Source organism: Hypomesus nipponensis, chromosome 15, assembly GCF_054491055.1.
Source record: "Hypomesus nipponensis isolate SF chromosome 15, ASM5449105v1, whole genome shotgun sequence".
NCBI lineage: Eukaryota > Metazoa > Chordata > Actinopteri > Osmeriformes > Osmeridae > Hypomesus > Hypomesus nipponensis.
In genome coordinates, this window is record NC_140375.1 from 18,257,501 (window position 1) to 18,272,406 (window position 14,906).

General features: G+C 45.4%; 2 protein-coding genes across 3 annotated transcripts in view; both read right to left on the reverse strand.

Moving 5' to 3' along the window:
- mindy4b (MINDY family member 4B) overlaps positions 1-7,848 on the reverse strand; it is an 8,054-nt gene extending 206 nt beyond the window's left edge. The window contains exons 1-12 of one of the 2 annotated variants that reach the window (XM_084675121.1): positions 7,578-7,848; positions 7,357-7,384; positions 5,996-6,181; positions 5,193-5,312; positions 2,654-2,751; positions 2,345-2,510; positions 1,990-2,055; positions 1,743-1,813; positions 1,552-1,624; positions 1,050-1,226; positions 264-444; positions 1-32 (exon numbers count right to left, since the gene is read on the reverse strand). The exon at positions 1-32 is cut by the window's left edge and continues 206 nt beyond it. In XM_084675121.1, the coding sequence (XP_084531247.1) occupies positions 1-32; positions 264-444; positions 1,050-1,226; positions 1,552-1,624; positions 1,743-1,813; positions 1,990-2,055; positions 2,345-2,510; positions 2,654-2,751; positions 5,193-5,312; positions 5,996-6,181; positions 7,357-7,384; positions 7,578-7,753 (1,374 nt within the window). In that variant the 5' untranslated portion in view covers positions 7,754-7,848. Of the gene's footprint in view, positions 33-263; positions 445-1,049; positions 1,227-1,551; positions 1,625-1,742; positions 1,814-1,989; positions 2,056-2,344; positions 2,511-2,653; positions 2,752-5,192; positions 5,313-5,995; positions 6,182-6,722; positions 6,984-7,356; positions 7,385-7,577 lie in introns of those variants that run through there. The other variant, XM_084675122.1, reaches the window with a different exon arrangement.
- Positions 7,849-9,992: 2,144 nt separating this feature from the next.
- Positions 9,993-14,726, reverse strand: clrn1 (clarin 1). Its single transcript, XM_084674585.1, has 3 exons — positions 14,116-14,726; positions 12,133-12,312; positions 9,993-11,027 (listed from the first exon to the last, which is right to left on the reverse strand). The coding sequence occupies exons 1-3, from the start codon at positions 14,366-14,368 to the stop codon at positions 10,762-10,764; spliced, it is 699 nt and encodes a 232-aa protein (XP_084530711.1). The 5' UTR covers positions 14,369-14,726; the 3' UTR covers positions 9,993-10,761.
- Positions 14,727-14,906: the final 180 nt, after the last annotated feature.

The window sequence follows — 14,906 nt, forward strand, 5'->3', positions numbered from 1 at the left end:
CGAGCCCAGCTCCCAGGGGTGGGAGTGGGTGTCTGGGGGGAGGGGGAAGGGGAGGGGGGAGGGGTGAGGAGGGGGAGGGGGATGGGGAGGGATGAGGGGGAGGGGGGAGTGATGATGGGGAGGGATGAGGAGGTTGGAGGGATATGGGGAGTGATGATGGGGGGGGGGGGAAGGGATGAAGGGGAGGAGGGATGGCGATTAATAACCAGTGAACTGAGTAGTAACTGGCACGTGCCCAGTGAGCACCAGTGTAGCCAGCATACCGATGGTGAGCAGTGTGGTGGTGGTCTGGGAGGGCTGGCCGTTGTAGAAGTACATGTGGAAGAGGTGCTCCATCTTCCAGTCAGACAGCAGGGAGCGCTGGGGGCTGAACAGGACGCTGTAGGTGCTGTTGATGCTGCACACCCAGATGGGCCAGCGGGGAGTCTTCAGCATGCTGCCCACCTGAGGGCGCCAGAGAATCACCAGTGGTTCAACCCCGGTCCTCAGGGACCTCCTGTGCTGCACAGCTCTTCCAACACACCTGATTCAAGTGAATGGGTGGTTATTGAGCTCTGCAGAAACCTGAGAACCACCCATTCATTTGAATGAGGTGTGTTGGAAGAAGGAAACGTCTAAAACATGCAGGACTCCCTGTGAAGTGCATTAGGACCTGGCGGGGCCCAACCTGGTGCTGACGTCTGCCCAGGCGGTGCTGTCGTCCCCTTGAGACCCTCCTTAAGGCCCTCGCACACTGACTGCAACATTGTCATATGCCTTTTTTCATAATCGTCAGCCTCAAAAATCAGTGGCTCTGAATTGTCCCCAAAAAACTCTGAAAATGCTGGCTATGGATGCAAAAAACACAAAAAAATCGAACCCGATCGGAACTTTTTTTTGACGGACGAAAGTTTATTTTTTAACGTTTCGGACACGAATTTCGGACTCGGTGTGCAAAGGCCTTAAGGGTGAGGAGGCTGTCTCAGTGAGATTTGGAGGTGGATGCCAGGATGCAGAAACAACTTTACAGTTGCGTGGAGGTGAATGTGTGAGGTGGGGTGGGGTTGTACCAGGGGCATCTTGGCTCGCTCCACCTCCTCACGGCTCCAGTACAGGTACCCCACGTCGCTGCGAGCCAGCACCCCACGGAGGGGCTGCTCCAGCAGGCTGCCGTCCTCCCCGTACTGGAGGGTGCCGTTAAAGATGTTGGGACTGGCCCTGCCGGTCAGGAGCAGGTTCAGCAACGCCTGGGAGGGGAGGGGGAGGAGGGAGGGGAAGAGGGAGGAGGAGGGAGAGCGAGGAGGAGGGAGGGTAAGAGGGAGAGAGGAGGAGGGAGGGGAAGATGGAGAGGGGGGAGAAAGAGGAGGAGGGAGAGGAAGAGGGAGAGAGGAGGAGGGAGGGGAAGAGGGAGAGGGGGGAGAGAGAGGAGGAGGGAGAGGGAGGAGGAGGGGTTGGGGGAGAGGGGGAGAGAGAGAGGGAGATCTGAGTCCCTCAGGTGCAGAATGCCAAACAGTAACCGTTACCTGGAGGTATTGTTCTCCCGCCAAGCCGGCGCAGAGACACATGGCTCACCTGACGACCCACGAAGTTGCCGAGGCTCAGGTACAACAGGTGGGTGGTGGTTCCATCCAGGTCCTCTCTTAACCTGGGACACGGGACAGGGTTTATTTATCATAGAAAACCAGTACAGTACAGCGCATAGTAAACCTGTACTGTAACAGAAAGGTGAACCTGACAGTACTGTAACACTGCATAATATCAACCTGCTGATGGTCCTTGAAAAGATAAGGCTGTAGAGGAACAGGATTACTCCATGGCTCCCCTCTTCTTTAAACTGCAGGGAGAGGCAGATGAGACTGGCGTTAATCCAGTTTGGTTATAGGTGCCTCTTTGAAGCCCTCTAGTGATGTTGCTTGTCAAAAGGGCTTTACAAATAAAGTTTGATGTGATTTGATTTGACATCACAGTATTCTCATATTCACGTGGATAAAAATGAAGAACATAACTCACACACTGAATGTGCTCATGGAGGAATTTCCTGACATCGTCTTTCTTGTTGAAACTGAAAAGCTGTAGCTGCAAATGGATAAAAACAAAAAGATAAATAAATAAATAAACAAACAACATTTAAAAAAAACTTCTCAGGAGTCTCAGCAGTTCTGAACCGAAACAGAGGAATGATACAGGCGGAATGTCACAACTGCCATAACTGGCATAAATTCTAAACATGTGTCACCGATTTCCCTCCATACAGGTTAGGGGCGGTATGTGAAGTCCTCTGTTACATTGCTTGTAAAAAGGGCTAAACAAATCACATTTGATTTGTGATGTGAAGTTCGGGGGGGGGAGGTCGTCGTAGGCCTACTCGTTCCGTGAAGTTGTCCAGTTTGTAGTCCAGGTGCGGAGTGATGCAGTAGTCTGACGTTACCAAGGAAACCATGGCGCTCCGTTCCTCGCCGGCCGCCCAAAGGATGTCCGTTAGCGCCGCCGCTAACGCTCGCTCCTGATCCTTCTCTCCAACCTCGCTCAAACTGGACACACAGAACTGGGTATGTTCACTTCATGATCCGTCTCAAGACTTATCATAAGCTTCTCATGATGAAGCTATTTTCATGGATTCTTCATTAGTTAACATGTTTATACGGGACTGTAGCAGAAACCTTTACTTTCTCACCTCTGCATTCTGCAGGCTTCTGCGTTGGGATGTTGTGTGAAAAGCAGGTATTTGATTATATTTGCCTGGACAATCATTTGAATGGCACGGGATCCACCCTGGATAAAATAAACCAACTGTTAAAATGATGTTTTAAATAGTAGTGTAAAATACAGTTTTATCCAGAATATCATACTGTGAGAGACTATAACATCAGCTGCAGACTAATGTTGTACCGCTCAGCTACAACAGTACAGACCAACCTTTCTTTATTATCCTCTAATTACAGTTTATATAGTATAGAGTATGCCTTCATATACACAGTCTGAAATATTTATAGTAGTGCATGGCCTAATATATACAACACAAAGTATTTATACTAATGTGTGTCTGTATATATTACAGTCTAACCAAAGATGTGTCAGCTAGCTTCCTCTGCAAAAAAGACACTAACATTCAGTCCCTATGTCTGGAGTTGGTCGTAGAATCACCAGTCCTGCACCAGAACATCTTCTGTTAGGTACCAGGCACATCCTCCATCCCTCAGAAAACCACCAGACCAAGACCATCCAGACAGCAGCCAGACCACCAGACCAGGACCATCCAGACAGCAGCCAGACCACCAGACCAAGACCATCCAGACAGCAGCCAGACCACCAGACCAGGACCATCCAGACAGCAGCCAGACCACCAGACCAGGACCATCCAGACAGCAGCCAGACCACCAGACCAGGACCATCCAGACAGCAGCCAGACCACCAGACCAGGACCATCCAGACAGCAGCCAGACCACCAGACCAGGACCATCCAGACAGCAGCCAGACCACCAGACCAGGACCATCCAGACAGCAGCCAGACCACCAGACCAGGACCATCCAGACAGCAGCCAGACCACCAGACCAGGACCATCCAGACAGCAGCCAGACCACCAGACCAGGACCATCCAGACAGCAGCCAGACCACCAGACCAGGACCATCCAGACAGCAGCCAGACCACCAGACCAGGACCATCCAGACAGCAGCCAGACCACCAGACCAGGACCATCCAGACAGCAGCCAGACCACCAGACCAGGACCATCCAGACAGCAGCCAGACCACCAGACCAGGACCATCCAGACAGCAGCCAGACCACCAGACCAGGACCATCCAGACAGCAGCCAGACCACCAGACCAGGACCATCCAGACAGCAGCCAGACCACCAGACCAGGACCATCCAGACAGCAGCCAGACCACCAGACCAGGACCATCCAGACAGCAGCCAGACCACCAGACCAGGACCATCCAGACAGCAGCCAGACCACCAGACCAGGACCATCCAGACAGCAGCCAGACCACCAGACCAGGACCATCCAGACAGCAGCCAGACCACCAGACCAAGACCAGTCTGTCTCCAGCCTGTCCTCTGTTTATGCTGTGATGAGACAGCACGGATGTCACCCCGCAGAGACGCCCTCGCCTGTCTCAGGTGATTGCTACGTGGTGTTGGGTGTCTACTCAGTGGCAGTTCAGAGGAAGACTAATGTGAAGGATGTTCAGTAAGACTGTCATCTGGAAACTGGATCCTTCCAGAGGTGCGGAAGGTCAAAATATTGAGTGTGTATAATCAACTCTTGGGAGGATACGACAGCATGGCCTTCTCAAGTCACTGTGGTTACGTAAGCGTTTCCAGGGTAACCCTTAGGTCTTTGCTGGTGTGCCATCTGATCAGAATATTCTTTGATTCTCTGTCATTAAAATGTAAAGTTAAAAACTATTAACAATTTATAGTGGTGTGTGTCTGCACATATTCAGTATAAACTATACTATATAGATTAATCAACTATTAAACTGATACCGTACTGCATTTTGAGAGATAGGGTCAATAATACATACACTTTCTGCTTTCAATATCTATTTCCAATAAAAGTATGTTTTTTTTAAGTTATTGGAATGTGTTTGGAGCATTGCTTGTTTTACTCATCTTAATCTGATCTATATGTCTCTCTCTGTCCTGGTCTGTACCCCTCTCTCTTCCTCTCAGTTCAGTTCAGAATGGGCGTGACAGTTCGGGTTGAGCAGTATTGCCAAAGCAATCCATATTGAATGGACATTTTAACATATATATCATGACATTTTACAAGGAGTCTAACAATAATGATATGGCAAAATAACAGTAACATAGTAAGTTGGGGACTATAGAAAAGTAACAGATAAATGCATGTTACAGTAAGATATAGAAAGGTTTTACAAGGCTGATTCACTGTCCCTCAGGTTGTGGCATTGAGAGACACATCTAGCGGCAAGGCTTGCAGTCGGCCCTTTACCCAGAGATATCCCTAATTTCTCATTTATGTCAAGTTCTGTGTAGTTTTCAATTAACTGGTTACATTTTTCCATATATTGATCTCTTATCCTTTCACACTTGTAACATGTAAGTAGATGTTCTCTGTCTCTCTGTCTCTCTCTCTGTCTCTCTCTCTGTCTCTCTCTCTGTCTCTCTCTCTGTCTCTCTCTCTGTCTCTCTCTCCCAGTCCAGGTGGATACTGTATGTCATCATCATCATGCTGCAGGTCTCTCACCCTCTCTGCCTCCAGGGCGTACGACAGATCCGAGTTTGGCTCCCGGAACTTGAAGAAGGACTTCTTCCACTCATAGTTGAAGACATGAAAGGTGTTCCCGAATAATATCTTCCTCAGGTTCTAAGAAATAAGAATCCAAACACAGGTTTAAAAAACTTGTTGCTGTTGTTTATCAAACCTTACAATTTCAATATAAAAGTTGTCTTGCTATCTTACAATCAATTTCTAGCTGTAATCTTTTGATTATATGTGATTACTGCTATGTGATTACTGTTTACTGAGTGTATTTACATGTGAATAAGAGATAAATACCATCAAAGGTAAGTAAGGCATGGATCCTCTAAATCTAGGCTTAATGTTAATCTTGACAGAAGCTGTAAATGCTTTACATACAACTGTCTTTGTTCTTCTGCATGCCTGCTTGTTTTCCAGAAACCAAACTTGCAAACTCAATCCACTGCTTAAGAGCTACATCAATAAATGAGAAGGCCATATTGCCAGTCTTTTGTTTTGGTCAACAAACACACACACAACCCCCCCACACACACACACACACAAACACACACACACACAAAGCAGCAGTTTACAGAGCAGCAGCCAGACCGCTGTGGTGCGGCCGGCACTGGATGGAGAGCGGGTATCAGGTGACCCCGGCTCGGGTTCCCAGACCCGCAGCGGCTAGCTCGGGTGTGACAGGAAGTAGCTTGGCTGTGACAGGAAGTGCGTCCCCAGACTCACCGCGGCCAGCTCGGGTGTGACAGGAAGTAGCTTGGCTGTGACAGGAAGTGCGTCCCCAGACTCACCGCGGCCAGCTCGGGTGTGACAGGGAGTCCTCCGAGGCGGGGGGACACGGCCAGAGCCCGGGGGATGGAGTAGGGGGCGGCCAGCAGGGCGGCGTAGCGGCGGGGGGGCTGGACGCTGGAGGGAGACCGCCCCGATCCCTCCTCCCCACTCTCCTCCTCGGGCCTGGGGCTACACTCCACTGGCCTCTGGAGGAAGAGAGGGAGACCAAGAGAGAGCAAACAAGATGGAGAGAGGGAGAGAGAGAGAGACAAAGAGAGATGGCGAGACAGGGAGAGATAGAAAGAGACAGAAAGATAGAGAGAAAAAGAGAGAGAGAGATAGCAAGAGAGAGAGAGAGAGAGATAGGGAGGGAAAAAAACGAAGAGTAATAGAGAGGACACCTGAGGCGCTACAGATCTGCACTTGTATTTTACATTTCATATTTCCATTACACTATTGTACTGAGTGGTCAAGATTAAACAAAGTAACATCGACCAACTATTTAGAGATACAAAACCATACTGGGTCTTTTTCCATCCTTGTCTTTCTTGTCTACACAATCAGTATGGCATACACTTTTTATGAGATTTTCTTTCGTCCGAATGGAAACATGTGAGGATTCAAACCTGCAACTTGTTGATCTGCAGACAAATCCTCTAACCACCAAGCTATACCAAAACCCCACACCCCAACACACAAAGAGGAGATGTAGCTGGAAGAGAAGGTGGAATCACGATCATCACTCACGTCAGGGTTTCTCTTCACCTCCTCCTGCAGGAGTTCTATGTAGCTGAGCTTGGAGGGCTGCAGGACCCTGATGCTCTGAAGAAGTTCTGCGTAGTCTGTCATCACTGGGGCTCAAACCTGACCCACACAGGCGCTACACATCCGCTACCATCGACATGCAGCCGGCGGGATGTTGGTTGAACAAGAGCCGGCGTGAGGGAGAGAATGAGGCCGGGACCGAGCAAGAGATAGACGTGACTGGGAAACGCTGAAGGAAGAGACGCTGCCTCACTGCGAGAGAAGGTAACTATATCTGTAGCTTTCGGGAGCATGGCCGGGTCTTTTCCGAAGACAGATCAAGTTCGGTGACGAGACCACACCGAATAGAGAACCTTTACGTGGAATCCCACCCCCGGCCCCGCGCACAACACGCACCGTTACTCGTTCTCATTGGACAGAATTATCTGTAAGCTACTTGAGAAGACAAAGTAGCCCGTCCGTTAGCGTAATAAGCGCTCCGTTATGTGATATTGGGCTATAAGTGGACTATAAATTGAAGCGTGAGGAAAGTAAAAATGAACTAACAAAAACACATTTTAGTAGACACGACTGTACACGTAAACGGGGATTAGAAAAGTAAATGTGATCCACTCACTCTCGTGATACAATGTTGTAATTCCAACCTGTGGAAAAAATGATGCAATTATTAAGAGACTGAGAAGGTCGTTGTGCAGCTTGTTTTCTTTAAATAGGAAATGTAGCCTATTGCAGTTGTTTCTGGGGGGGGGGGGGGGGGGTCATTACAATAATCTAGTAAAAATATTTTGGGAAGTTAAAGAAGACGATAAAATAACACATTTGATATTGGCCAATTACCCGCGAGCGTTGAAGATCTCTCTCCATTTGTCGAGGTCAGCAATTTGACTGAGAATATCGTCCAGTTCGGCTTTCCGGTCCACCTCGTCTGAATCTTCGTCCATCTGCGAGGGACATATTAAGTCAACAAGATGTGACCCGCGACGATTAACACCGTGTCTGGTATCCAGCCTCATGTTGTTCAGAAGATGTTCAAAAGTGGATCATTCCGAAAGGGAACTTTAAAAATCCACGGAGAACGGAGTCGTTAGTCGACCTTCGACTCAGAAAATTGCTCTCGCCAATTATGAATATAGGACTGTCTGTGATGCTTCCGCTGCAATTAACGTATCTTTTAAAGTAACCAGTTGTATATAAATTGCCAGATAAGTTTGGCTTGTAGTTTGTGACCAAGAATATATTATAATGGCCTAGCCTATAAGATATTCTGTAAAATATTCGTTAAATTTATAGGCTACTAATAGTAGGGCTAGGCTATGATTTTTTCTCTCTTTTTATCTCAAAGAGATAAAGTATTTTTGTGTAGCCTGGTCCCTATGCTGAAGCCGCACGTGACTGTGTGTTAAGACCAGTTACGCTCTATAGCTCCAGTTTACATTAGCGCTCCTCACCCCCTCCCCTACTAGCCTGCCCCCATCTTCTGGTCAAATGTTGAAGCTCCGCCACCCATATATCTCAAGCTCCAAGGGGAAAGAGACGTCTTAAAAATGTGTCTTGCTAAACAAACTTCCCACGTTTCCAAGACCCCTCAGTTTTTTTCTGGTATCAGTACTTTACTATTTATTTTTCTGACATCAGTACTTCACTATTTATTTTTTGGACAATAATAAGGCCTACTTATTCTGACAACTTTTTACATTAAGTCTTTAATTATTTTTTTGCATAAACATCTGTAGGCCTACTTTCTACTTCTTACATTTTTCAACCAGGCTCTTTACTTTAGTTTTAATCTGTATGTGGTGGCATGATTATTTTATTTATGTCTATTATGTCTGTTCCTACACATGTATTATGTTGTTATTACATGGTTGTTATATGGTTGTTATATGGTTGTTATATGGTTGTTATATGGTTGTTATATGGTTGCAGAGATGGGAAGTAAATACTTTGTTACTGTACTTAAGTCTGTACTTCCTGGTATCAATACCTCACAATTTTTCTTACGTTTTACTAAAATGAGTAGTAGTAATGACTTCTTTTTATTTAAGTATATGTCAGAGAACCACACTTACTTTACCCTGACTGAAAAAGTGTGGTCAGTACTTTAACTTTGACCAGAGTCTATGAGATCATGAGTATCTGTACCAGAGTGAAGGATGTGTGTACTTTTGCCATCTCTGGTTGGTGGTGGTTGCTTTAAGTTTTCCACAGGCTAGGCAATACCAAAATGTTCAAGAAACAGGTTGTGAAATACGCATTGAACGAAAGTGCAGTAGCCTACTATTATTAGTTTAAATTCATTTTTTTGTCATGTAAGACTGAAACAGATTTTTTTTTTTTGCAAATGGCATAACCAAGCACACTGTAAATCCAAAACCCAAATATTGAGTTATTAGCCATGCAAATATATTTTCTTAGATTACATCATAATTTAGTCACGTAAATAGTTTACTTTTTTTGTAACAACAGCAAATATGCATGAGTCACATCTAGCAGAATTAAACACATTTACAAAATATTATAAAGACAAGGTGTATCATAGGCTACTATAAAGTCAACAAATAATTTAATTAAGAACTAATTCATAAATCTATACTACCACAGCCAGATAGCGTAAAATCTTACCGTGTTTCACAGTGCAGTCAAGTACAAAGCTATGAAGGGCAACAAGGACTGTTCATACAAGTCTAACTGGATGCCACCCTGTAGACTTCAACTATTCTTGTTGACTTTTCCCTGAAGGGGCCAGGCTTACTTGTCTGTGTTATGTGCTTCTGCTGAGCTGCATATTCATGATCAGGTTACCAAGATACAGCCACCTCAAAGACAACTTTGAACGTTCCTGTACGGTAGGAGTGTAGCTTGCAGGAGTGGCCTCTTTAATTATAGCCTATCAAGTCTGTCAGTTATGTTTCATGAGGCTATGGCAACTATTAAAACAGTTTACTGCTGTTTTGTAGAAGGCATTTTATCTGTTCAGCTGAAAAGATGAGATTGATCTTTTTCTTATTTTGCTTGGATTCTGTGTGTCTCAAATGGTTTGACCACACGGCCAACTTGTGGTAAAAAATACTCTAAACAGAACAATAAAAAGATTTAAAGATAGAGAGAAAGAGAATGATAGAAGGATGGAAAGTTTCATCAAACAGTTTGATATTTAAAGCAATGGAAGCCACTGAAAATGTACCAGTAGGCTAACTGCTTCCCATGCAATGTAGCTTAAAGTGTGATTGTGAATGAAGAGGTTCTTCACAGTAAAATATCAATATTTTATTATACAGAGACACATGAAAAGAGGGCAGAAATTCTTTCAACAAAATGTTTTGACATTACTTCTGTCACTGCCAGAAACAGGTGTATAAACAAAACATGAGCCCTATAAATGCTACAGAAGTTTAACTGACCGGTTACAAAATCATAATAATTGGCACATCGTGTGACGAATTCATCAGGCTAGTGAATGACCAAAACAGAATTATGATTAACACATTTTTCACATAGGCCTACTCTGTCTGCCAAACTTATAATTAAACCTATTACAGCGGACAGCAACTAATACAACTTTGTTCAACAAACATCCTAGCTTACATTTCCAGAAAAATGTTAGTGTAGGCTATCACTGTGTTAGGCTAGGACACCTACAGCATAAAAACACATGAACAATAAAAGAAGCCTCCACCTTTCACTGGCTGAGTGAAATCCGGGCCTCTCATTCGACCACCATCTACGGCAACAAGACACCGCAATTAACGATACGATGGAAAAACCAATCCCACCAATCTAAGGAGATTCAAGACGGTTTTCTCGCTGGGAGTTCCCGAGTGAGTCTCTTATTCTCACGGAAAAGACGGCTAGCTTGTCACTGGAGGACACGAATAGGCTTAAGAGGCTCCGATTAGCTTCGGTCCTTTCAACAGCGCTCAAATAGGTGGACGCACGACTCAAGACTATTGAGGGGCTAGTTAATAGGGGAGGCTCAGTGTCGCTAAGGGGGGGGGGGTAAAACTAAACAACGTAGCAGTAGTCAGTACATGAGATCCACAGCGCCCGTGTTTACAGCTAACTCTTTGGCCTCTTGAAACGGGAACTGGATCCCGGCCACACGGATCAACAGGAAGTTGAGGCTGTGGAGGAGGAAGGTGAGGAAGATTATCCAGAAGGAGTGGTCGTACCACTCCGTGTACGTCTTGTAGACGAAGTTAACTTCGTTGAAGTTGGCGATCTTGTCGGACAGGTGATTGATCTTCACCTCGGACGCGAACAGGGTCATCACCAGGCAGCTGCAGAAGCCTGCGATGAAAGAAAACACTGGTTGAAGAAAACACAATTGCTGTGAAGACAACAGGACAGATATGCATTTTTTATGCTTTATTTGGTAGTTTGTTAGTGAAGTGTGATTGCAGGTGAGAGTGAGGAGAAGACCTGCAGCAAAGAGCCAGGGCGGGATTTGACTCCGGACAGCTCTACCATCTGCTACTCTTTTACACTTAAATTCAATCTAATCTTGTTTTATTTGTGTAGCCCTTTTTCACAAAACTTAATCCACACATCAAGTTATGGCGCATACATTTTTTTGTTTTGTATCCACATGGATACAGTAAATTGAGGTGTCATTTCACAATAGTGATTTTCAGTAACAGAGACCAAATAGAATCTGTGTCTTGGCCCTTGGTACTTGGCAACAACATTGATTAATTAACCCCCCCCCCCCCCACCACCACCACCACCACCTCAGGAAATAAATCTTTAGTAGCTCTGGTGCTGAGTTTCTTAATTGGGTCCCTTATTCAGTGGTTGAATAGTCCACCCCCCACAGAGCCTTGATTAGACACACCTGATCCATGTTAGAAGAACTGTCTGGAAAGAGTCCCACTTTGTGAGGGACAACCTCACACTACACTAACCTAGAGATATCACTACACTAACCTAGAGATATCACTACACTAACCTAGAGATATCACTACACTAACCTAGAGATATCACTACACTAACCTAGAGATATCATTACACTTAGAAACATCACTGCACTAACCTTGGATCACTAATCACTACGCTAGGAACTTTACTTTACTACCATGTTCAGAAATGGTCTAATCATGACTGAGGCCTCAACACACCAAACTCAAAGCTCATATAGAAACAGGTCCCACAGCTGTGGCTTGTGCATGGCTGGGCCAGGCTAAAACCCAGACGCTGTTTACAGGCCTCAATATGTATGCGTCTCAGTAAAACCACATATTGACGTTTCCTGTTGACCCTGAGTTTTAGATTGTCTTCCTTGAGGGTTTAGCTCAGTTATAGGTGCCGATCTGATGTGGGCATCTGTGAATTCCTCTGGGACACTGTTGGTGAAAAGGGCTGAACACGTGTAAATATGATTTGATGTGAAGCTCACAGCAGACGAAGGTCCAGAGATAGAGGCCCAGCGGGCCGTGCAGCGTCTCGTACGGACTCCCGAAGGCGTTGAACATGAAGAACGCCGTTGCCACGGAGGAGAACAGGATCAGCACACCACAGAAGAAGATCACCGTCACGTGAAGACTCGCCGGGATGAAATCCAGCATGTCTGGAAAAACTATGAATGTGAGATGGAGGACAGCGTGGATAGGGGTGGGAGGACAGCGAGGATAGGGGTGGGAGGACAGCGTGGATAGGGGTGGGAGGACAGCGTGGATAGGGGTGGGAGGACAGCGTGGATAGGGGTGGGAGGACAGCGTGGATAGGGGTGGGAGTACAGCGTGGATAGGGGTGGGAGGACAGCGTGGATAGGGGTGGGAGTACAGCGTGGATAGGGGTGGGAGTACAGCGTGGATAGGGGTGGGAGGACAGCGTGGATAGGGGTGGGAGGACAGCGTGGATAGGGGTGGGAGGACAGCATGGATAGGGGTGGGAGTACAGCGTGGATAGGGGTGGGAGTACAGCGTGGATAGGGGTGGGAGGAGAGGAAAGAGAGGGTGAGAGGGTGAAGAGAGAACACAATGTTTTGTAGAACGGATATGATCGTTATTAGGTTGTGTAACGATACACTCGATTTGATACGTGTCACAATACTGGGTGTACGATACAATACGTATCACAATATATTGAACATCATTTTGAATGAAACAAATTCAATAACAGATTTTTTCCAAAACATTAAACATTTGCAATAATTTTCTTTGTTGTACATACAATGGAGTTAACTCAGTTCAAGTGATTTCTGTGAATGCAATGAATGCATGCATGACGGAGGTGCAGAGTAGGTCGCATGCTGGTAGCTCAACCAATAGGATCAAACGGACATCATATTGTAAAACTATTGCCATAACTCTACAATACATATTGTAAAATGTTTGTATTGCAATATATTGTTCACGATATATTGTTACACCCCTATTCGTTATGTTTCACAGTAAATGGAATCTTTTTCTGTAAATGACGCCAGTGTTTTCGAGAATAGATCAAATCACTCAGAGGAAATCTATACAGTACTAACACAAGGACAGATGTCCTCAGTGAACCAACTGGTTTTGTTTATCAGAACCAGTGGGTAGGCTACATTAGCTGTCTAGTCAAGCAGAACATCATTCTGTGTACTCCAACCCTCATTAGTGCAAAAAATGCTTATGTAACATCGAAAAGAAAGACTCCCTCTGTTCGCCAACTAAAATGTGTTGTTATCTCAGGAAATCTCTAACTGCAACTTTCATCTCCCTTCGGTCTGTTGACCAATGAGAGGGGAAGAACCTGCATGTTTGGATCTGTTGATATAGGCCTATTTTATGGGTTTCAAATAGTTAATTTAACACCGAGAGTTTTAATTTGACCCGTTGAGTGTTTGTATAACTTAGGTCCAAGTGGACCTATATAATAACACTTTGAAATGTGCTGTGAAGGGAGGCTGGGCTGCCCTCTCATGCAAGGGCCAAAGCTTTTCCAGAGATTTACATCATAGGCAATCTTTACTCTGTCAGGTCTGTTGTTGTTCTAGTAACCAAGAGAGAAAGAGTCAACTCTCCATGTGCCTTTCAATTCATTCCATGCCGTCCAAAATGAATAAGTAATTTTCCAAGCCACTCAACCAATTCAACAGCCAAGGGACATATATTATGTGTCACTTACTCTTATAACCATTAAAACGTCAAGTATTCATTAACCTTAACCAAATTATCAGGCAACATACCAATGTTTGTTGTTATCATATAAATAATTAAGTATTTTATTAATGTAATTTTAACTATTAATGGGGCTGACGTCACTGCTTGTTGCATTCATTGTTATTTGCTTTGAATTATATATGAGCAAGGAGGCAAACAAGATGTTTCAAATGATCTCTAATCTTTAAATAGACACAATTCAACCAATTTCTTCACGTGAAATAAACCAGGCCTATACTCACAAGAAAACCTGAAGGGTCTTCCGCCTAGTCCACACTGTTTGACTCTCTGTCCATGAAACAGGCCGTAGTTTATCCTTCCGATAAATTTGTCTAGTTCGTGCCCCGACGCGTTAACTAGTTGAGCCCCTGTTTTACAAAGAACGGTCCCGTTTACCCAAAACGGCGTGCCCATGGCTGCAGCAACAATGAGAACGCAGGCAAAACTAAACACCCCGGCGATGCCAAATATGATCTTCTTTTGTCGATTTGGCATATTGAGGCGATGTTGGAGTCTAACCCAGAATGCTCATCTCCCGGAGGCGCTCTCCTCCGTTTGTGACTTCTGTAACGGCAAATAGGTCCCAGTCCAAATCATGACTTTTTTCCTGATAGCCTACTATTTTATCAAGTCCAATCGGGGAAAGTAGCGTGTATCGGTTCTAAAATGTCCGGTGAGTATTCAGTTACACTGGCGGTTAATCTGCTGGTCGTCTCCAAGTAACCAGGGTTTTAAATTTCGGGGAGCTCTCCTCGAGGACAGCTACGGAGATGAGAAGCGCCCCGGAAGAAAAAAAAACCTGAACGCCTGATGGAGTCGATACAGGGTTGCTCAGACAGACAGCAGACTGAGGACTAGACTAGGACGGTCCTATCCGGTTCCCTGAGCCATCATAAATGTCAAGTTAATTGCGCTTGAATATAATTGATGGAACTTCATTGGCCACGTGACACAAGGGACAATAACGTTGTTGTTAAGACTTCTGAACCAATAGAAAGACAAGACACGTGGTCCACGGGGGCTAAATAGATGA

What these genes read in the sequence shown, in the direction of transcription:
- clrn1 (XM_084674585.1), bottom strand. Translation starts at nt 14,368, where the DNA reads ATGCCAAATCGACAAAAGAAGATCATATTTGGCATCGCCGGGGTGTTT. An exon ending in AAGACCCTTCAGGTTTTCTT is followed by an intron (nt 12,313 to 14,115) that starts GTGAGTATAGGC and finishes TCACATTCATAG; the next exon opens with TTTTTCCAGACATGCTGGAT. An exon ending in TCTCTGGACCTTCGTCTGCT is followed by an intron (nt 11,028 to 12,132) that starts GTGAGCTTCACA and finishes CTTTCATCGCAG; the next exon opens with GCTTCTGCAGCTGCCTGGTG.